This window comes from Phocoena phocoena, chromosome 1 (genome assembly GCF_963924675.1).
Source record: "Phocoena phocoena chromosome 1, mPhoPho1.1, whole genome shotgun sequence".
Lineage (NCBI taxonomy): Eukaryota > Metazoa > Chordata > Mammalia > Artiodactyla > Phocoenidae > Phocoena > Phocoena phocoena.
The window spans coordinates 8,604,472-8,628,033 of NC_089219.1; the positions used below are offsets into that span (position 1 = coordinate 8,604,472).

Below are 23,562 nucleotides of genomic sequence, written 5' to 3' on the forward strand. Positions count from 1 at the left end.
AGGAACCGCAAAGCCACCTTGAACTGTATTCAGTAGGATCGCTGTTGGTAGTGGTACAGGTATGGTAATCACAGAACCACTGTGCGTACTCTATGGTTCAGAGAAAAAAAAAAAAAGAGAGAGAGAGAGAGCAAGAGAGAGAAAGAGGGAGGGAAAGGGGGAAATTCTTCTTTACAGAAAAATGCCAGCTATTAAAAGTAGAAGGAGGGGCTTCCCTGGTGGCACAAGGGTTGAGAATCCACCTGCCAATGCAGGGGACACGGGTTCGATCCCTGATCGGGGAAGATCACACATGACGCAGAGCAACTAAGCCTGTGCGCCACAACTACTGAGCCTGCGCTCTAGAGCCCGTGAGCCACAACTACTGAAGCCTGTGTGCCACAGCTACTGAAGCCCACACGCCTAGAGCCTGTGCTCCGCAACAAGAGAAGCCACTGCAATGAGAAGCATGCACACTGCAACAAAGAGTAGCCCCCGCTCGTCGCAACTAGAAAAAGCCAACACGCAGCAACGAAGATCCAACACAGCCAAAAATAAATTAAAAAAAAAAAAAAAAGTCATTACTTTGCAACCAACGTGATAATTGATTCCAACAAGTATCATCAATGGTGGCTAAAATCATTGGGTAAAAGGTAGCTGTGGAATAGGACAGTCACACAGTCTCAACGTATCACCCCACACATTACTTAATGGCTAAGGAAAAAAGGTAACTTTACAATGGAGAGATGTGATACATGCCAACCTCACCATGTGCTCAAACTTAGGACCAACAATAATTGGACAAACTGACATTATGAAGCATTGTTACTGCACCTTTGTAGTATTCCCGCTAAGCGTTTGACTTAAATCTAATCATGCCGAAACAACCAGAAATCCACTGTGGGATATTCCATCAGATTATTGGACTGAACAGTAGATTACGGAGAATAACAATGCTGTCCCACCGCTTCCCCTCCAGCCACTCATCTTTTAGCCATTTTGAGGTATAAAACAGGAAGTTGAGCTGAACTGATTATACCTGTACACTTAGGTGTTAGAAGCTCTGGGGGAGGAAAGGCATTAGGCATAACGGCAAGCAGAGTACATTATTAGGAAGCTGAGGCACAGATGGACTTCCCACGCAGGCATGGCACGGAGCAGGGAGGAGCAAGGGTTGGGGGTTTACCCACTTACTTCCCGGATGGCCCCGTCACAAACCCGAATGACATTCAGGAATGTGGGCATGACCTGGGGCAGGAACTGCACACACTTGAGCCCCAGGGACTTGAAGATGAAGGTGATGGCCTGGACGACCATGGTGTGATGGTGAGAGAGGGACTGGTCTCGGAAGATGCGCATCAGGGCCACCATGGACACGGCTGGGTAGAACTCGTCCAGAGGCAAGTTCCCCATGTTGACCAGCATCTCACTGGTGCTGTAGTCAGCTAGGACCAAACAAAGGTGAGGATCACGAGCTATACGTGACTCTGACTTTGGACAAAGCGTGGTTACTGACAAACAAAAAAACCTCCTGTGGGTCACCAGCATTCACATCTCTCTCCCTGCTATACTCTAACACCACTGGGAATACCAGGTATATTAGGAGCCAGTGAATAGGCTCTCACCATGAAGGACAGTTTTTGGCTTATCTATTATCTAAACTACAAAAGCCTAACACAGTACATGACGGGTTTTCTTTAAATTGCTACGTTTAATTTAGCTTCTTACCATTCCAGTTCACAACTTCAGTAGCTGAAACCATCAATAAAAAGTTACTCCGCCAAATGAAAAGAAAGGGGATTAAATTAGGCAAACATCTGTTCAGCAGCTGCTTGGTCCCCCTAGGGAATTCAGAGACGTTAACAACAAATGCTACCTGACCTGAACAACAAGGACCTCAAGGACTGGGGGCGGAGGAGGGTATGGAAGGTGGGGGAGGGGCGGAGGAGGGTATGGAGGGTGGGGGAGAGGGAGAGGAGGGTATGGGGGTGGGTAGCGCTTTAACAGCACAATAAGGACGCTAAGAAGCAGAACATCCAAGAGACTGGATGACTGGCACTGCTGAGGACGGAGGAAACGCTGGAGGATGTGGCTCAGGCTCTGCTCGAAGGCTGTGGGTCTGACAGGATTAACACGGCAGGCACACTTCTCTCATATACAGAAGAACAAACTGGAAGCAGTATGATCCCATCCACAGGGTTCAGAAACAAATTATTTTATTTGGGGAAAATAACATTTTGCTGAACTAGATGGGAGAACCACTGCTGAACTTTCACACTTTGAGAAATATGCCTGCCCTGATGGACACTGAGTTAAGCCTAGAAAACTCACCTGCATCCCCACGCCCTGCCCAATCTCTTAGGCTACTTATCTAAAGACAAAGGAACTCTACAGCCAGACCACCTGATGCAAGAAAGAGCCCTGGATCCTGACTGCTACTAGTTTTTCCACGCCCTCTGAGCCTTAGCCTCAGATTTCCCTATCAATTAAAACAGGGAGAATAAATTCTACCCTCTTCCTCCTTGGGTGCCATGGGAATAGAAAACATCAAAGATGCACTAACAAAGAATGACAGATGAACAAGGGTGATGGGTTGATAATTCACGTCTCTCTCATCAGCACCTAAGAGTGACTACAGACATAGCCTGTTGACCTTTAACAAAGAACCTGGACAAACGGGAAGACTGGACACACTGGGAAGCAGCGCCCCTGCTGTGACTCAAGAGGAAACTACTGACGTTCCATTCAAGTCACAAGGTGAGTCAATATGCAATAATTTCACAGTTATCCAGCCCAAGGCTCTTTCTGAACACAGCCAGTGAGGGCTTAGTGAGGCAAGAACTTGGCAGCCACTCAAGGTTCTCCTCAACTTACAGGAATCCTGACTTGACTTGGATTCTGACAGGCTGACAGCAGAAGCATCCCGGGACTGGTCGATCATGCCAATGTTCACTTTGTGCTTGTAGGGATCCAAGGCCCCCAAGAGCCCTAACACACGGATAGCCTGCGTGGGAAAGGGGAGGGGAAAAGAAAACATTCATCACAGCACCTGACTACTGCAGCTCTCATGGATACTCATGTTCCATGACGCCCAAATCATATCCCACGACCAGCTACAGGGACAAAACGGAGAGGGACAGGAAGTCTCATCGGTACTGTCAGAGTGTGTTAATGACCCAAACGTCTCTCCATTCTCCCAGCAAAGTCTTTAAACACCAAGCTTGCGGTGTTTCCTACCTCTCGCCGTGTACCCTGGTTCTGCTCAGTCTTCAGGAAATTCAGCAGCACCTCAAGCAATGTGGGGTACTTCCTGTAGGGCTCCACCACGTAGCCAGTGCTGGCCACCAACTGTCCCAGGGTCCACAGAGCCACCTGGACAGGCAAAAGATCACATGGTTTGTAGCACCAGTAAGAGAGAAAAGAAAGCATACTCCGTACTCTTCATTAAATGGTTATAACAAAGTGTTAGAGGCTGTTACAAGAAAAGAATGCCCAGTAAAGGCACTAACCATAAACTAAAATCCTGAGAGCGGGGACATAAAAACAAGGCTACAAACCAACACAACAATCGCTGGAACAAAGGTAAAGAACAGTCCCGCCTTTCTCAGGAAGTATATAGTTCTTCTATATCCTGGATGATTGACAGGAGAAATCGGACTCAAAAGGAAATTAAGGTTGTTCTTACTTTCAGTCTAGCCACCTAATGACCTCGATGACCAAAGCGAAGCCAGGGCCGGGGGAGGCTGAGCTGAAGCTCCGCTTCCCTCCACAACCAGAGGCCAAGACTCTCTGTTTCCCTTTAGGGGCCGGGGCTCTGATAGATGACCTGCATTTTTATTTTTTTTCAGTCTAGAGGAAATGGCACTGGTCAGCCCTGATACTGACGGTGACTCTGGGTCAGGATGAACGCTAATTCTAGCTCCAAGTCTTTCTTCTTTTTACTCAGTTAACAAATATTTCTGAGTACCTACTAGGGCTAGGCATTACTGGCTAAGGTGACTGAGAGAGACGAGGTCACTGGCCTCATGGGGCCTATCCTGCTCACACACCAAGTAGTGGTACTCACCTGCCTTTTGGCCAACAGAGAGGAGTCCTGGAGCATGTCCATGATGATAATAAAAAGTTCATCAACCCATTTCCTCATTTCTAGGCCACTAACCTACAAAGTGAAAAAGGAAGTGGTAGACAGCATTAGAAATTATGGCATTTCCTCATTTCTAGGCCACTAACCTACAAAGTGAAAAAGGAAGTGGTAGACAGCATTAGAAATTATGGCATTAAGAAGTATTTTGACTTCATTAGAGGTAAAATAATTCTTCCCATCCTATGGAAAAAGCAGTTGTCCCCTTACCTGAGCCAACTCTCCTATTGTAGCCAGGACATTATTGATCACACCTGGGTTTGGATCAGGGTCTGGATCTTTCAGTTTCAAAATTAAAGCCTACAGAAAGAAGGTATGAGAAAATGAATGCTGGTTAGAGTCTACTAGAAAACTTTTTTTCACATACGTAAAATTCACCCAAGAGACCATCTCAGTCATAGATAAATTACTTCTAAGGCTTTATGAATCCAGGTTTCCTCTGGAATGTGGATTCTTAAGCCTTTCTCCATACTGCACACAAGTCTGACGTATGAGGGAGCTGGCAAGTGCCATGATCCACAAACATTTCCCATGCCTTCCCTAAACTGTACCTGTGTGATCATGTACCCAGATCCACATAATTGTGAAAGACTTCACATGAGTCTAACATAGACGTGAAGGTGGACTCAGATTTTAAACCTCACTTTTTCTTCATTTTGGGGGAGCTACTTTATGCCACTATCTTACTTCTCCTCGCCAAGCACACTGGATGAGGTGCTTGAAACATCATATCTTATCTCTTAGAAGGAGAGCCTGTCCTGCAACTGGTGAGATTCCTGGTATTCGTGAACTGAGGGTGCTTGATGTGGCCCTTGTCTGCGAGCCGGGGACCAAAGAAATTATCTACTTTGTTCAGTGTACCATTGAGCACCAAAACACTCCCATCATCCCAAGACATCCTAGAGAGAAAGAACCAGTCTCTGTCTGTTGCAAATTACCTTCAGAATAGGCTCCATGTAGGGGCGGATGAGTCGGGGGGCATTGGAGACCAGGTGCCCCAGCATGCGGGCACTCTGTTCCTTGATTCTTCCAATGCCGCTGTGCTCCAGCTCTGTCAAAATCTGTAGGGAAGAAAGGCTTACTATGACTACGGCAAAGGAAAATCGAGAGGGACTGTGTGTTTGAAGCGAGAATGAGGCGCGGAACTAGAGGAAGGAACCAGAACTTTACTGCGGATCAAGGAGCTGCTAGATACTCCACAAGCAAGGCCATCTCTGCAGCTCACAGAACAGTCCTGGATACAGCAGTGACCGGAGGAAAAACTGTTTGAAACCGGCCCTTTCTCCTTCTGTCACAGTACTCCAAGGTCCCTCAGCCCTCTGCAAAGCATAGCTTTTAATAGTGTAGATAGTCATAGAAGACGGAGAAAACCAACAGCGCTCACTGTGAGCAGGGTTTTGCAAAAATAAAGAATGAAGGGGGGGCTTCCCTGGTGGCGCAGTGGTTGAGAGTCCGCCTGCTGATGCAGAGGACACGGGTTCGTGCCCCAGTCCGGGAAGATCCCACATGCCGCGGAGCGGCTGGGCCCGTGAGCCATGGCCGCTGAGCCTGCGCGTCCAGAGCCTGTGCTCCGCAACGGGAGAGACCACAACAGTGAGAGGCCCGCGAACCGCAAAAAAAAAAAAAGCATGAAGGGGGGACTTCCCTGGTGGCTCAGTGGTTAAGAATCCGCCTGCCAATGCAGGGGACACGGGTTCGAGTCCTGGTCCAGGAAGATCCCACATGCCGTGGAGCAACTAAGCCTGTGAGCAACAACTACTGAGCCTGCGCTCTAGAGCCTGCGTGCCACAACTACTGAAGCCCATGTGTCTAGAGCCAGCACTCCGCAGCAAGAGAAGCCACCGCAATGAGAAGCCTGCACACCGCAACGAAGAGTAGCCCCCGCTCGCTGCAACTAGAGAAAGCCCGCGTGCAGCATGAAGACCAAACGCAGCCAAAAAATAAAATGAATTAATTTATTAATTGAAAAAACAAAAGAATGAAGGAAGGACTCTCTGCAAGAAAAATATCTGTACAGACAGCAAATCACTCAGAGTGCCTATAAATAATGACAGTGGAATCAAAGACTAGTCAGAACAGCTGTGATGTGGAAAGAAATACTGATACTCAGTTGTGGTTTCGGGCACCTCTAGATAAACCCAAACAGTTAGGGATTATATCAATAGAATCCCCTCGGACCTTAATGAACAGAGATAACATGTGCCATCTAACTGACACGCTGAAAACACCAGCAAATCAGCGCGTTATGCTCCTGGTGACACAGACATAAACAACTTAATATAGACAGACTTCTGGAGAGCTTAAGTTGCCAGAAGGAAGTCTCTGCACAGTGGGAAAAGTGAGAAACAAAGCTCGTGTTAACTCGGCTACCCAAAGGAGTCGTCTCCAATTCAATGTTATGTTTTGTCTCACATTATTGATTTAATAAGCCTGATTTCCTGGACCCCCTTGGCAGTCTGTTTTCACCTGGTCACAGCATACAGCAGTGAGAGGGGATGGAGAAGGATACTAAGAACAGAAGCATAACTTCAAGAGATGGCTGTCTGCGGGGAAGTGGGTACCAGTGAGGAAAGCACAACTCTCTGGGACAGCGCAGGACCACATCAAACAGCTCCCAATTTACTCCAGAGCCAAAGAGCGCCACTGCACCCTAATAACAATACCCAGTGCCCACCCTGATGAACAAGACGCCAAGGAAAGGCCAAAGCACGTTTCGGCAAGGTCCCTTACCAAGGCATGAAAATGTACAATTCAACTTGGGGAAATCTGTATCAAAGTTTAAAAACAAGAAAAATTATTAAAAATTTTTTCCCAAGCTGTACTTGTTTTATTCATTCCCTTTGCTAATAAAGTGTCTGTAGATTTGCTGCATTCTGTTAAAACAGAAAAGATAAAATTCTGGAGTTTCAAGGGCTAAGTTCAGTACAGAGTAAATTCATTTAATGATGCTTCACATTTTCCAGTATCAGAAAAACAGATAGCCTGATAGCTTACTATAAGCTTCTTGAGGACACAGCCCATGCCTGCCTTGTTCACTGGCATGCTTCCAGAACCCAGCAGTATTTGGAACACAGAAGGTGCTCAAAACATCTGTTGTCTGGATGAACGTACTGATATTCTCATTAGGAGATATTTCTCTATCAAGCTTATTTAGCATGGTTTGAGCTAGCAGGCTCAACAATGATTTCTTTTCCTTCCCCAAACTTTAGCTATTTCAAAGACTTAAAAGGATAGGCACTCCTAACACGGGCCAGCAGTTAAGGAGTGAACCATTAGGCTAAAAACACAAGTGCCAACATAAGTATAATCTTTTAATTTGTTCACTGATGATATAACTCAGTCACTTTAATTATGATAGACTGCGAATAAATGACATTTCTTTAGGGTAGAAGTTACATTAATAATTTTCTATGTTTAAGTTCTTTATATGTTATGAAAAGTGTTTATTTCAAAAGAAACCATGGGGAGGCTCATGAAGCAGAGGGTGTGGTGGGGACAGGATGGAGTCGGGGGACAGTAGATGACCAGGTGAGCCACACTGAGACCCAGAAGAGGTGGGTGGAAATCACTCGAGGCAGGAAGGACTGGACTCCGTGCAGGGTTCACAATGCAGCCAGAGAACTTACTTGGCCGGGTGAAGACAAGAACGAGAAGACAGGCTTCAGCAGGAAATGGAAATCCTACCAGCTCCAGCAGCAATGCCAACCTGCATCTACCTGAGGCTCTAGTCCAAGCAGCATAGCTTGGCATCTCACATTATTTAGGAACGACAGCCAGGGACCACAGACCAGGGGCAAGGATGACGAGAAACAGTGCTGGAGCCATTCCCGTATTCGGCCTCTGTGCCTGGCCTCGCATCAGCAGAAGCAGGAGCGGAAGGATTGCGAGGTGCTGGGCAGACTGACACCATCTGCAGCAGAGGCAGTGAAGAGGGGCAAGGAACGGACTTCCCAGGAAAAAGGAAGAGCCACGTGAGAGGTCAGCTTGCGAGTCACGCTGACAAGAGGCTTATGAGGCGATAAGCACTAGAATCGCAATTACCAAGCCGGGAAAACACGTGGGCTCTTGGCGCCAAACGTGGCTTCTACCAGGCATCTCACTCTTCTCTCCCTTCCTCCTCAACTCTCGTTCCCCAAAGAGCACTCACGATGAACGTGCATTCCCCACTACCGCAAGGTGTGACCGTCACATCCTTACCTGGATGAGCATCTTGCGCAGGAAGGGCATGACGAAGGCTGGGTTCATGCTGCTGAGCCGGCCCACGGTGCAGATGGCCAGCTCCCGGATCTCAAACACCTGGTCATTCAGGGCCACAAACAGGGCCTGCAGATTCTCTGCCTGGGCCAGGTGTGCGTCAAAGCGCTCATCCAGGGATGCCAAGACACAGTAGCGGATGTCGGGGTCTGCAAGAGCAATTGAGCCTTTCAGTGCCTCTTCACTCCTCTCCTCCCTCCAGTCCTTTCCCAGTTTCTGCTTCCACTGCCATCAGCCTAGGGAGAGGATTCCAGATACCCTTCTCTGACCAAACCTGTCATTTTTTTCTCTACTCACAGGAGCAAAGATAATAGAATTTTTTTAAAAAATAAATAAATAATTAATTAATTTTTGGCCGCGTTGGGTCTTCGTTGCTGTGCGCGGGCTTTCTCTAGTTGCGGTGAGCGGGGGCTACTCTTCGTTGCGGTGCGCGGGCTTCTCACTGCGGTGGCTTCTCTTGTTGCAAAGCATGGGCCCTAGGCTCGTGGGCCTCAGTAGTTGTGGCACACGGGCTCTGCAGCTGTGGCTCGCGGGCTCTAGAGCGCAGGCTCAGCAGCTATGGCACATGGGCCCAGCCTCTCCACGGCATGTGGGATCCTCCCGGACCAGAGATCGAACCCATGTTCCCTGTATTGGAAGGCGGATTCTTAACCCGGCGCCACCGGGGAAGTCCAAGATAATGGAATTTAAGGCCGATTATCTTACAGAAATAAGGCTTTGCCAGAGAAAATGCTGGACATCAGCTTGTTGAGGCCATGAAAGGAAACTGGCTACTTCCAACTGCCCCAGGCACCTACACTTCCTTAGAATGCCTCCATCTCAAACTTTACCAGGATCTGTTATCCCAACCACGAGCAGTTTGCTGAGCACATCCGCCACCACTTGCACTGCGGTCTGGCTAACCACGTGAGCATGGCCACTGATGAGGTGGACAGAGGGCGTGAGCAGGCGGGAGCAGGTGCGGGCGGCTTCCATGCGGATCTCCTTGTGCTCGCTGTTCAGGAAGTGATCCGCACAGTGGCGGACAAACTGGGTCAGAGAGTGGCCTGGATACAAAGGCAGAGAGAAGACAGAATAAACACTGCTGCTTTGGACAGTAGGTCTGCAACTCGCTAGCTGCATTTTCCATTCCATTTCCATTCCATGGCTACTAATTTAATTTTCAACAAGATATTCAACCAGCAAGATACTGACCCCCAACTCTTCTCTTAAAAAAGTAACAAATGATCTTCCAATGAGCAGAACGGCAGAAGGGAGGTAGAAAAGGAGCTGGGAGACATAAAAAAGGCATTTCCTCCCTGCCTCCATCCCAATCCTTCAAAAAGTGAATTATTTTGTTTTATTCGGACCCAGCCCTTTACATTCTCAGAGAGTAAAACAATTTTTGATCAAATTTACCTCATCTATTTTAGTTCCCAGATTTAAATACCAAAAAGAGAGTTTGATATAGGCTGGGTTTAAATATAGCTACTTTCTATTCCTTAGAAATAGATTGGGAGGAGATATGGGGATATATGTATATGTATAGCTGATTCACTTTGTTATACAGCAGAAACTAACACACCATTGTAAAGCAATTATACTCCAATAAAGATGTTAAAAAAAAGAAAAGAAAAGAAAAGAAATAGATTATCCTGGGTGTTACTCAGTGTAAATGGAGGAACTGCAACAGGGAAACTAGCGATGCTGTGTAAGTATTCAGACAGCATGTCTATGCTTTTTGTACTTGTTTGTTTCCCTGTAGCCTTAACCAATACCACCTACACAATCTTAAATTTCAAAAGAGTCCATTTTTATCTCCTGAAACGTATCTCCCTAAGGCATTAATGTGGGTTTATCTGTAGCCTAGAATTCCAAACTGAACTACACAGTACAGCAGTCTCGGAAATCACACCGCCATTGGAATGAAAATACCCCCAAGTCCTGCTTATACATTTTAAAGAATTCGATACCATCTCAGCCAAAGGAAGGTGACAAGGTGAGGGGGAGCCATCTCTGCAGCATTAGTTCCTTGGATCAATGCATACTTTTCCTCAACACCATCTGCCCCCACCCCATTTTCCTTTGTCTTTGTATGGGACAAAGAAACAAACGGTAGGAATTAACCACATATGGAAAGACTATAAAAGGATGAGCTGCTGTAGAATCAGCTACCCTGTCTCCAGGACCCCTAGCAAGATCCAGGAATTCTAGGTACCCTCATTCTTTTCTCGAGGTTCCCAGTATCACTGACTATCTTGGCAAGAGCCACCACAATTTCTTGGTTTTTAAAAAAAAAATTTTTTTATTTACTTATTTTTTTATACAGCAGGTTCTTATTAGTCATCTATTTTATACACATCAGTGTGTACATGTCAATCCTAATCTCCCAGTTCATCCCACGCCCCCCTCCCCACCACTTTCCCCCCTCGGTGTCCATACATTTGTTCTCTACATCTGTGTCTCTATTTCTGCCCTGCAAACCGGTTCATCTGTACCATCGCAATTTCTTACCTTCAAATTCAAAACTGCCAAGAGTTCGGAGGGCAAGGGTAATGCTGCCCACATCGCTGGCCTCAGGGAGGGTCGTGAGGCCAGGAGAAGCCAGCTGATGGGCCAGGCCCTTGGGCATGCCTGGGTGCCGGAGGGGTTTGTGCATAAGGACCAGGGACAGCATCTTCAGGAGTCCATCTTGGATGTCCTTTTTCAGCTGTGGAATCTGACGGCTCAGGTCGTAGAGCACAGCTGTGAGGGCAGGGCTGAGGGAAATGAAACCAGTCATGTAAGGGCCTGGATATATGACATTTGGTCTGGTCTTGGGAAGAAACAGCCCTTCTTGTCCAGCAAGGGGACTGGGCCCCATCCCTGCTTAGTCTTTAAAGCAGAAAGGATACAATGAAATAGAATATATATCTTAAACTCTCTTTCAAAACAATCTATGATTTTCTGGGTTTTGCCTTGAGAGAACTTGTTTACTGTAATTCAGTCACTATGGAAAACCAAGTCTCAATAAATAATCTGGGAAGCAGATTGAGAGCATCGTCCTTATTTTATAGATGAAGAGAACAAAAGTATAGGGAGCTTAAGCAACTTGCCCATCATAATATAAATGATAGCTGCAAACACTAACGGAGCACTTTTTTTTTTTTTTTTTTGGCCACGCCACATGGCTTGTGGGATCTTAGTTCCCCAACCACGGACTGAATCAAACCCGGGTCCGGGCAGTGAGAGTGCTGAGTCCTAACTACCGGACCTCCAAGAAATTCCCAGTGGTGCATTTCTTATACAGACTGCATTGTACTAAGAGTGGCTATTTCGTGAACTCTTTCACTTAATCCCCACGACAAACCTAGACCATAGGAACTGCTACTGTACCCACTTTTCAGACTAGAAAGCTGAGGCTCAGAGAAGTTAAATAATTTATTTACGATCACCCAGCTAGACAGTGATGAAACCTGGATTTGAAACTAGCCTATGAGTTTAGTGTGAGCTATCCTACCTATCCAATTTAACGTGTAAATAGCCATGCCTCGCTTTCAACACAGACCCAGGACTGTGGCTCAAGCCTCATGCTACCCGAGCTGGGGACAGCTCAGGTTCCCGACACCCACCTCAGGCCCACTGCCAGCATGGGCTCCAGCAGCTCCTTGATGTCCTGCTGGATGCCCGGCCCCATCGCTCGGGCCAGCATGCTGATGCAGGTGAACACCGTGGCATCCACCTGCATTGCCTTCTGTCTCCTGCAGAGAACCGAAGAGTGGCTAGTTTAGACATAACGGCATTTTGTGATACCCTACCTCAAAATTACCTTGGGGCAAGGAGGGCAGGTTACCCAGGCGGCGCCACCCCATGTGGGTGTGCAGGTTACCTACTGCACAGTCTAGGGGCCCATCACACTGTAGTCACTGCAGACTTGTATATTTACAACAAATGACCAGCAGATGGCAGTAAAGTCTCTTGAGGAAGGGGCCCCACTTCAGAATTCACACAAAAGGCACCATGTGGGTTAATGTGGTGCTGGCCAAGGTCCCTATTCAGGAAGCAAACTGAACAACGTGCACATCAGGGACCACGAATGCAGGGCACAGCCATCATATGAGAAGAAATTCTCCCTATGAGGAGAATGCTGGGCTTGAAACGGGCGAGGCTTATTAATTCACCAGCACAATCCCCGCTACTAACACAGGGAACTATGAAGACACAATTCTAATTAACGCTGACCCTCTAAGACTTGGAGAAGATACCCTAGCCCCGCCACCTTGCAGGGTGCTGAAGGTCTTTCTCATATTTTATTCACTGGGACGTTTCAAGAGGTAGGATAATGTATCCAACTTCAGTGATAAAGAAAAAGGTGACCGTTAGGTCCCCTCGGTTCCAGTCTAGGAACCCTCGCTTTAGTTGTTATCAAAATCAGACCTTTGAAAGCCAGAGAAAAGAACAAAACTAGGAGATTCCCAGTAAATAATATTGAGAACAGCACTGGTATCTAACATGTATTGGTATGAACAGGTATTCAACCTCCCCAAATATTTACATCCATGTCACTTCATGTGGGAAAGGCTGGAACTCAACTGAAGAAAGGCTATTCATTATATGATTTGCTGGTTAATGACGCAGAGAACAGGCTTCAGCTCCACGGAAATTGGGATGCAGCATCCTCCCTCTCCAACCAAATGGGGTGGAAGGTGAAATCATAACAGAGATGCTTACTTATGGGCAAAGTCCTTAGGAGGCAGGGCTGCTCGGATGATGTCCAGCACACGAGGTAAATAGACCTTAAACTCAGACCTCACAGCCACAGAAAGTAGCCCCAGGGCTTGGAAGGCTGCTGTCCGTTCCTTCTCCTTCTTGACACAGCTTAGGACATGGTTCATGGTATCTTGGAGATACTGGGTATCTGAGCACAGAAACGACAAAGTGTATATATGGCTGAAGGTGAGGGGTGGTCTACATATGAAAGGTCAAAGTTCCTATAAAACACTTAAATTTAAGAATAAATTAAGAAAGCCTGTTGGAAAGATATTAAGAAGAATTTAGAGAATGCACTAACCAAACTCTTTGCTTGATAATCACTCCTCTGATACAGCTTTTAGAAATATAAGCTGTTTTTCCTTTAATTTAAAAAAACCCAAAACCTTAAAAGTGTCTCCAAAACAATACTGCATTAATTATCCCCATTAGCATTATATTTTGAGGGAAAGATTACATGCTTTTGTTTAAGAAATATATGTTAAACCTTGGTTAAAAACAAAGAGAGGATCATCCAAGCTATTTTATATTATCTGGAAATTTAAAGTAATATTGAAAACTGTTTGTAATAAACAGGCTATTCCACTCAGCGTAGGCCTAGAAATCACTTTGCTATCACCTAGAGACTTCTGTTACAGTTATATTTAATAGAACAAGATTTAGTCCGTAATTTGGAAAGCCACATGTGTGTTTTCATTAAGTTTACATAAGCCAGTGTGCATGGGCAGGCGGTTCTTGGGCAGTTTAAGCTAAGGTGCTACGAGTCCTCAGAAGGCTGCTATTTCCTGCCTCTTGCTCCTCTTCCATTTCTTCTCTTCCATCTTTCTGGCCTCAAGTCCGTGCACCAGCAGCACATACAAGCAAGACCACGCATCCAGTAGAAAGTGAGGGGTGTTCAAGGCCACCAGGACCACAATTAGAAGACAGTCAACTAGACTCCCGAACAGCACACATACATCACTGCATTTATGCTATCGAGAAATGTCTTCTCTCACAGCTCACGGTCAAATGCCATTGAAGCATGCTGGAGCTTGAAAACAGTCAGAGACCAAGGTGATACAACTCTCAAACCAGAGTGCACCAACGAGAAAAATGGGACCTTTGCAGAGCAGGACAGTGTTTCAGCAGGAAATGAGCTTAAATCAAGAAGGTAACTTCCTTTTCCAGACTTAGCACCCCAAGAGATTAGGAATCTGACATTGCTTGAGATTCCAGCCCAATCCTAGGGGGAGCATTTTTGATATTCCCAAAGCTTGCATCATCAGGAAGTGCAAGCAATGACTTCCAAACTGCAAACTTTAAAAAAGTGGCGCTTTCCCAATGAGACTGTACTTACGGAGGCTGCCCAGGCTGAATTTCCAGAACGTATTTTAGTACATTAATAAAACAACAAAAACTCACATCAAAAGAACAAACCTAGGGGCCCCTCTGAGCCTTTGTATCCTGCTGCTAGGCCGTCTTTTGAACTTACTAAGGTAACCGCTTCTACAGCATGCCAGACTTTGATCAAATTTGGCCTAGTTATTATTCTCTTTTGAGCCACAGACTTTCAAACCAAGATCATTTAAAGTTCTACTGAATAGGGGCATGTCTGTTCATTAAAAAAGAGAAAAGCTGCTGGGTACCAGGTGAGAAGAATGGAAAACTGAAAAAATATGGGTGATTCTCATTATATCCTTTCTCTCTGGTTCAGTGATTTTATGTGGCTAATTGCCTCATCCTCTCTTAACACCTATTCTCACACCCAGCACATTTAACACCTCACCGGCTGTATTTCTCTGCTTTCATCTGAGCTGGGTGGTGTGAAATGAATCTGTGCTAGGGAACAGCATCTGCTGAGGGTCAGGCTGGCCTTTCATTTCCCATCCTGCCTCTCACTGGGTCCTGAACGCTTATTAAGCACGCACCATAGTGAAGAGGAAAGAGATGTAGGTCCGGGGTCTCTACACTCAGCAAGGAGGGAGGTGAGACAAGGACACTAAGTATGAACAGGCAACTGGAGTATTATTATAATTTTTACCTTTATCTTGTTTCTAAAATGGCTTTGAAAGAGCTAGGGGAAGCAGCAACAATAACGGTTTCTATTTCTTGGACCTTACTCTGTGTCAGGCACTTAGACAGGTGCCTAGACATTAAAGCAGCTCATCTCATGAGGCAAGGACTGTCATTCTAATTTGACAGGTCAGGAAGTGGAGGCCCAGGAAGGTCAAATAACCTGCCCCAAACCTCACAGTTAAGAACAGAGGCAAGATTCACCCCAGGTCTGATGACGCCAAAGCCTTTCCACAGCTGGGGGCTGTAACGGAAGAGGAAAAGCACGTTTCTAGCTAGAGTGACCCAGCAAGGCCTCAGGGAGAAGCCAGTGTCTGAGCTGGGCCAGCTTCAGGAGCCAGGAATTCATACCGCCCAGTGAGAACAGGGCAAGAAGAATTCAGGAATTCGGGAACCCAGTCTATTACCCGTGAACCCAGCCTCTGAAGCATCCAGTCCTTCCTCCTTGTGAGGGGGGGGCAGCCCGGTGCCCACCTCAGGAGCAGACACAGGACTGTCCCCGGATCCTCCCTGCCCCACAGACTGGATGCTGCACACCACTGAAACCGAAACTGCCCTTCCTGCGGTCCCTCAGAAGTCCACTCACGAACGTGTTGGCTTCCACACACGAGAACTCGCCTGGCTCTAGAAGCGCCTCTCTGCCTGCACGTTCGCATCGTTCCTGCGTTTGCTGCCGCAGATGTTTACAGAAAACCTGAACTAGATGCCACTGAAGCTGGATAGAGGCAAGAGACCAGAGACTAGCCCCTCAGCAGGCACTGCTTCAAATGAGAAGCAGACATAACTTTCTGGCATCTCGTCTTCTCTGTATAATTACCCCTGAATGGGTAATGACATGACACGTCCACGGACATCCTCACCTGTGAAGGCAGAAGGTCGGAAGGCAGCCAAGCGGGGCAACAAATTCAGGATTGTCATTTGGATCAGCGAGTTCTTGCTATTCCTGCACTTCAGCACCCACTGGCACACCTGAGACAGGAAGGACACAGGGTTGGCAAAGGAAAGGGAGGCGTGGAGCTTGGGAGAAGAGGGAGCGGACCTCCTGCCACTGACCTGATCAAATTTCTCCTCCATCAAGTCTCTGCAGCAGCGACTCTCCACCAGGGTGGACTTCGCTGGGCTGGGGGAAGCCCCGAAGCCCATGAGGCCTTGGTGAGAGCTGTACCCCAGCAGTCCCACCAAGGCGTTTGACTGCTGGGGCTGCATGGCCTGGAAACTGGTGAAGGGGGTGATGTGACGAGGTTTCGTTCCGAAGCCCATGAGATCCTTGCAGTACTTGTCATGTACCAATTGCTGCTGTGTGATTTCTTCCATTTCTTCTCTCAGGCGCTATACACATGGGGGAAGAGTCACCTTTACTTACAAGTGGCATTTGCCTAGGCACCAGGGAGTCTGCCGACAACACGAGCCCAACCCTGAAATGCAACTCTTCCCACAGTGGGCGGCGGCCACTCTTCATCTCTAGGATTCGATTTCCCCAGAACCTTGCAGGGGGCCTGAATCTGTTCTAATTTAGGCAGAAGAGAGCACCACCTACTGAACAATGAAGCAGCAGCAGGGGTCTGGCCCCCAAGAACCCCCTACCCCACCCTTGGTTTGGGAAAGCTGACTTGCGGATGGCTGCGACAACAGACCTAGGATCTAGCAACGGAGCCTCCTGCGAGGGTGAGGGGCAGCCCCAAGCCAGCATCCTGCTAAGGACGTTCTGCTCTCCCTCTTCTCACCAGAAATGCAGGTAGAGACAACTCAGGCAAGTTAATGTTCTCAGAGTCCTAGGAACTCCATATGAGGCATGGAGTACACTGACTGGCTGAGAACCCCCATCCCTCACCTACTCAAAGGGCTGCTTAATAACTCATTCTCCAGCTTTCCAAACTGAGAAAGATACAAACCAATTAATTTCCAAACTTCTAACTCTCTCCACAGATATCTTCAGTTTTCAGAACGTCTTACCCACTCTTCTCGTCAAGGTCACCAGGACCCTTAGGCTGCCGAACTGAAGAGTCCGCAGCCCCTGATCCAACTTAGTGTTTCCTCCTCCTTGAAACCCCTTCTTCCCTTGGCTCCTTGGACCCTGAGCTTTGCTGGCGCCCCACCCCCACCCCTGCTGCTGCTCCTTCTTGGTCTCCCTTGGTTCTTCCTCATCTCCCGACCTCAGGTTCTCAGCCCCCATCTCTCCTCCAACTACCCTAGTTCCCCGGGGGTCCTCATCCAGTCTCACGACTGGAAATAACATCTATATGCCAGTGACCTCCCCAATCTGTCTCTCTCGCTCAGATCTCTCCCAGAGCCACTCAATAACTCCCCTCAGACGCCCAACACGCATCTGAAACTTAACACGCTCAAAAGCAAACTCCTGACCTTCTACCGCAGACCTGTTCCTCCCATCTCAGTAGATGGCAACTCTACCCGTCTAGTTGCTCAGGCCCCAAACCTTGACCCTTCTTTCTCTCCTATCGACCTCCAAATCCCTTGTACCCCGACAGCTCCCACTACTGCTGAGATGCTGCAGTTCCCCCCTGACTAGACTCCTGGCCTCAGCCCTGGCCCCTCCCGTAATCCATTCCCAACAGTCTGTACAGGGGCGTCTGAGACCCTAGGTGACGAGCCCCCTCCCTGCCCCAGGTATTCCCCCAACCCCATCTCCCAGCTCCTCTCACTCAGCTCAGTCACAGCGGCAATCTTGCTCCCTTCCTAAAGCAGCACGCTCCTGGCACGGGGCCTCATGCTCCAGGACCAGCGGTCTGGAAGAAAGCTCATCCCCAGAGGTTTGTATGGCTTTTTTCTTACCTCCTTCATGGCTGTGCCCAAACACCATCATATTTTAAAATGTAATCCCTGATCCACGCTAGTATGCCCTATTCCTTTTCCCTGCCCTACTTTTCTCCACAGCATTTATCACCATATGCTACACTATGTATTTTTACTTATTTATGTATTGTCTGCCTCCCCTTGCTAGAATGTACTGTTTTATTCATTGCTGCCTTATTCTTCTAGCTCTTAGGACACGGTATAGCTGGCCCATAGTAGGTGCTCAATTAGTATTTGTTGAATGAATGAAAAAGTTGTGAAATTGTTAACACCTTACATTTGGATAGTTCTTTATAATTTACAAAGCACCATCACAAGTACTATTTCATTTAAACCTATCAGTTAGGTGATATTGCCCTGTTTTACTGGAAGAAAACAAAGATCCCAGAGCTGTGTGGGGTACAGTGGAAAGTACCACATTATACTTGGGTGGGGAAAACTCTGAGGGTGACCATTTACGGAATGCCCACTAGGTATCAGGTGTTGTGCTAACCTCACACATATTTAGAAACTTCACACATATTTAGAAACCTCACTGAAGCCCAATGAGGTGGATAAGATCCCCATTAAAATTGAGGAAAATAAGGAGGGAAAGTAATTTACCCAAGTCACACAGTATAGAGGAGCGGGGATCCAAAGCCAGACTCGCTGTGTTTCTACACATACGGCAGCACACGCTGCTCCCACATCTAAGGCACAGCCATCACCAAATGATCGCTGGGTCTACGAAAGCAGGAAGCCCTGGGGGGAAAGTCCACACCACCCAGCTCCCCACAGGAAGACTCACAGGTGGGGCTCTACCTCCCAGATATACCCTGAATCTGGTGTCAGTGGACTGACCCTGAATCTACTTTTGTGTCCACACTGCCAGTGCCAGTCGAAGCCACCACCGCTGCTCGCCCAGGTGACTGCAATCGCCTCCTGGGGCAGCCGTGAGAATAGGACCTCCAGCTACCAGGAGAGAAACCGACCCAGGGCCCCAGCCGCTACTCTGAAATCCGTGGCCATGTCTGTGCCAAGGCCACACTTTCTGTGAGCTGCTTCTAGCCGATGACGAACACAGTAGGAAGGCTACGGTGGGCCTCCTCTTGACGGCCAGCTCTGGCCTGAGGACCCTGTGATGGCTCCGCACAGCAGACTAGGGTGCTTCCATCCAACATTTCCTCCCGCTCTTGTTCTCTCAGGGTCAGATCCGCACTGAGGCCTGATGGTTCTCCCAGCCTCTCCCAGCTCCCTGCGCATTTTCTCTCAAAGCTTATTTCCCTAATACAGTCCTTGCACTTTTAAACCCACCTTTGCAGCTGCTTCTTGAGCCAGCACACCTCCTAACTCACCTCCCTGCTTCCCTTCCTGCCTCTCCACAAGCTCTTCCCCACAAGTAGCCAATGACTGTTAAAGATGGATGCCATCATGTCATCCTGTGGACACAGCCCTGTGAGGAGAACGGGAGCCAGTAGGGGCCATGAGCTGTGAGGCCCCCGGTGCGGCCCCTCCCGCCCTCTCCCTTGCTCACGGTGCACCAGCCACACTTCCCTTCTCGCCTGAACTTATCAAACGCTCTTCCACCTCAAAGTCTCTGCCTGGAGCACCCCACCCCGCCCGCTGCAAGGCTGGCTCCTCCATGTCATGCGGTCTCAGCTCAAACGGCACCAACCTCAGGGAGGGAGTCACCCGCACCCCCGTTACCCACCACCCCATTTCCTCGCAGAACTTGCTGCTACCTGAAATGTTCCTATTTATTTGTCTATTGCCTGCTCCCCCCACAAAACGTCAGCTCTTTGAGGACAGGGATCTCGCCTCGTCTCGCTCCCAGAATGGCACGTGAGAAGACTGGACACCCTCAGACGCGCTTCTCACCTCTCCCTCCATGCTGCTGATGCGAACCAGCTCGTTGAGGATCAGTAAGGCTCCGTGGATCCGATCATCGCGATTCATGCCCTTCTCCTTGGCCAAGGTCTCATCAAACCCCTTCTCTGCTTCCTCAAACGTGTGCTACAGAGAGATACAGAATGCCTAAACTACCCAACGTCCAGAGTTAGAAAGCAGCCCCACCCATCTATATTGGGGGTTCTGAGGTTACCATGCCTGCTAAGGGCCTCGTGCCAGTGTCACCAACAATCCCAACTCATTGAGCTCTCTCGTTTCATTTAGCTTCAACTCTCACAACAATACCACGAGGGAGACACCACTACCGCCCCTATTTAATAGAGAAAAAACAAGAGGCTCAAAGAAACTAAGTGACTTGTCCAAGGTCACAGAGCGGGCAAGACGAGAACCCAGGTCTCCAATCCCAGGTTCCCATGTTCAGGGCTCTTTCTGTAGGACAGGGGTCCTTAGCAGGTTCACTTGGCAGCAGCAGTCAGCACAGGACTCTCGATACTACAGGAACACTGGCATCTCTCCAGAGACGCCCATATTTCTATATTTTAACACCTCTGAAAAAAGATGTCTTATAATTGTTGATAAGAAGGCAGTGAGTTTAATTGGCACTATAGTCTCACTCTTAGTGGTACATAAAGCAATGGTGTGGCTATTGATAAATCTTTGCTTTTGTGAAAAACAATAAAATAACTACTGATTCATACTGCGCTTAAAAAACCATGGGAGACCAAAGCAGACAGGATACTTGTTCTTTGGCAAGGGGCCTGCTGCTGCCCTGTAGGCCCGATGATACTCTACGCAAATGTGCTTTGCTGGAGGTTGGAATGGAACCATCTCCTCACCCTGTACCACTGTGGCTTCTGCATCTCCTTTGGCTCCCGCTGGGTGGTGAGGATCAGACAGGCACGAAGGGCAGCAACAGCTCCCTCACGGATGGCCTGTTTGGGGTCCCACACGGCCACAAAAATATTGTCAAAGAAGGGCTGCACTTGCTGGAAGAAGAAGGTGGGGACGCTGATGGCCAGCTCACGAAGAACCAGGACCTGGGAGAAAAGGCACAGAGAACTTTCATCTGGGTCAGAGTCTTGTTCTCTCAGGAACACAGCCTCCTGTCATCCTAGAGCCTACATACACTAGCAAAAGAGCACACTTGCCCACTCTTCTAGCTCAGAAATTCTGGGGACCTAGGAAGGAGAGTGAAATTGATCAAACATCTCAGTGTTCATTATCCTAGGGTGTTTAGAGGCAGAATGCTTGTAACGTTAGTACACAAGTTCTGAAAGGGCAGACGTGTTTAATGCTTTGTACACTGCTCTACTGATAGCCTAGAATGCGCCCGAAATACAGCAGGCATTCAATAAACATTGTATTGAATGAATGAATAATCCTGTTTAATATTTAATCTTGCTATTATTTTCATCTGACCCTGGAAAAACTGAAGGTTCAGAGGCTGCCCCAAGTTACAGAGTGAGGAAGTAGCACCAGGGTCCACGTGTGGGCCCCTCACCCAGGCCGGCTCCCTCCTTGTGGTGCTGTCCCTGTCCCCGAAAGAGGGAACCGACTGGAAAGGATCCAACTGAAGCTTCTGATCCCCATCACATTCATTCCTAGATTCTCTCTCTTAAGGACAGACTCTCCCCCATCTCACAGCCTGGATTCCTAGCCCATCAAACCAGCCTCTTTCAGGGATGAGCCTCAGAAAGCAATGAGTATGTGCGTCTAGAAGAAGAGGGTAAGAAGCCAGCACTTCCTCAATTGAAGAATAGCCAACGGGAAAGAGGAAGTCTGGACTATGCACCAACCGATCAATAAATGACTAAAAAAGGCCTGGGAGAAGGCAGATCAACTCTCCCAGCACGGGGAGTGAGTCCCTCCCCGGCTCCTCTCTTCAGCCCAGTACTCCCATTTTCCCACAGGATATGGAGGGACCTTGACAGAGGGATCCTACAGATAGCACGGTTGTCTGAGGCTTTGTAAGCCTCTTGGCTTGTGGCTTCTTCTCTTGACTACAGCTGAGGGGGTGCCTTCTGCCTGGGAGGCATTTTTGATTCTGGAAAACTGGAGTTCAGGATAAGCACTGCACAGAGGGCTGCCTCTCAAGCAACAAAAGAGGACGTTAAGCCTCCTCTTCAGGTACGGAGCTCAGGGTGAAGAGAGAAAGGGATTCAGGACAGAACCGAAGGCGACCAAGAAGCCCAGTGCCTTTGCCTGGAGCGTCCCCTCTCATTCTTTGCCTTTCAGGGACCTGAGCACATCGTGTGAAGGACCCCGACATGGAGCCACCACTCGCCACGCACTCACAGCCGCATGTCTCCGGCCCTCGTTGCGGTCAGCACCCAGCCATTCCAAGGCTCGCTTCACCTCAAACTCCACATACTCAGCGGTAAAAGTGTCCCCTGCCATGGCGAGGCGACCGATGGCCTTGGATGCCATTTCCATGACAACTGGGTCATTGGAGGGGAGGAGGTTCCGAAGGTAGTTAGCAAATCTTCCGATTCGGGTGGCATTCCCACCTTCCACTCCTATGAGGCTGGCTGGAAAAGAGAGGAAAGCAAAAGGTGAGGAAGGGCACATGCTGTCCAGGAAAGTATACTGCCTTCAGAGGAAAGCTAGCCAGTGACCCCCTCCTTTTACTTTAAGAGCAGACTGCAATTTCCAGACAGTAAGGATGCAAATAATTTTCATCTTAACCAACAGATTTCATATTTGTGCCAGAACTACTTATATAAAGCAAAATAACCTCATTTTAGTATACATAATTTGTTTTCCCAAGAAGAAAAGGAAAACAAACTGGGTCTGAATAACAGTTCATAGGATGGAAGACCAGTTCCTGGAGGTTGAAAATTACCTGCCTTTCATTCACTGCACCCCAACTCTACTTTTCTATTCGTAAGCCCCACTATGCCAAACTTTGCTCTACAGAGAAGCCAGAGCCTGCATTTTTGCAGTGGAAAGAAAGCAGGCTTCTAGTTTCAGTTCGGGCACACTGGCCCTAGAAAAGTCGCTTAACAGTTCTGAGATTCCATATCTGAAAAAACCTGCTTTGTCGATGTCCCAGGACTATTGCTAGAATTAACAGCTGGAAAAGTACACTGAAAGCCACAAGCCTCCTTAAAATTCATTAAACAAATGTGAACTAAGTGTCCAGTAAGAAGCAGACCCAAGGTGCAGTAGACACAAAGCTGAAGAGTCCTTTATTCCCAGTTCTCACCTTACCAGAAACTCTGTCCTTACCTATGGCCAAGATGCCACCTTTCCTCTCATTGGCATCTGAGCTGGAAACCAGTTCAAAAATGTGATGGTTCAGCTGATCATAGAAGCGAGTAGACTCTTCTTGACTCATCTACAAAAGAAGATGTGCTCAGAACAGTTTATAATGTCTCCCTAGTGGTGGGGTGGCTTCCAAAGACTAGGACCCGAGAGGCAGCCAGGAGGTACAGTTCCAGCCAAAGATGACATGGCTACTGCCTATTTCTATAGTTTTAAACTGAAGAGCAATTCATCGGTGTATTTAACAAATACTTATCGAGTATCTACTCCTTTGCAGGACATGTCCCGTCCTAGATTCTACCTAGTACCAAGGGTATAAGAATAAACAAGACATTGTCCCTGACCTCAAGTCTGGTCTCTATTTAGAAAGCCCCAGGACTTCCCTGGTGGCACAGTGGTTAAGAATCCGCCTGCCAATGCAGGGGACACGGGTTCAAGCCCTGGTC

At 47.9% G+C, this 23,562-nt stretch overlaps 1 protein-coding gene across 1 annotated transcript in view; it reads right to left on the bottom strand.

The window, feature by feature from the left end:
- MTOR (mechanistic target of rapamycin kinase) overlaps positions 1-23,562 on the bottom strand; it is a 115,485-nt gene that overhangs the window by 91,192 nt on the left and 731 nt on the right. Inside the window, exons 2-18 of the mRNA XM_065877125.1 lie at positions 23,081-23,189; positions 22,148-22,380; positions 20,689-20,889; positions 19,823-19,957; positions 16,208-16,483; positions 16,015-16,123; positions 13,064-13,250; positions 11,965-12,093; positions 10,868-11,112; positions 9,205-9,420; positions 8,318-8,523; positions 5,059-5,181; positions 4,331-4,420; positions 4,046-4,138; positions 3,217-3,351; positions 2,854-2,983; positions 1,174-1,424 (exon numbers count right to left, since the gene is read on the bottom strand). Coding sequence (XP_065733197.1) covers positions 1,174-1,424; positions 2,854-2,983; positions 3,217-3,351; positions 4,046-4,138; positions 4,331-4,420; positions 5,059-5,181; positions 8,318-8,523; positions 9,205-9,420; positions 10,868-11,112; positions 11,965-12,093; positions 13,064-13,250; positions 16,015-16,123; positions 16,208-16,483; positions 19,823-19,957; positions 20,689-20,889; positions 22,148-22,380; positions 23,081-23,189 — 2,868 coding nt within the window. The remainder of the gene's footprint in view (positions 1-1,173; positions 1,425-2,853; positions 2,984-3,216; positions 3,352-4,045; positions 4,139-4,330; positions 4,421-5,058; positions 5,182-8,317; positions 8,524-9,204; positions 9,421-10,867; positions 11,113-11,964; positions 12,094-13,063; positions 13,251-16,014; positions 16,124-16,207; positions 16,484-19,822; positions 19,958-20,688; positions 20,890-22,147; positions 22,381-23,080; positions 23,190-23,562) is intronic.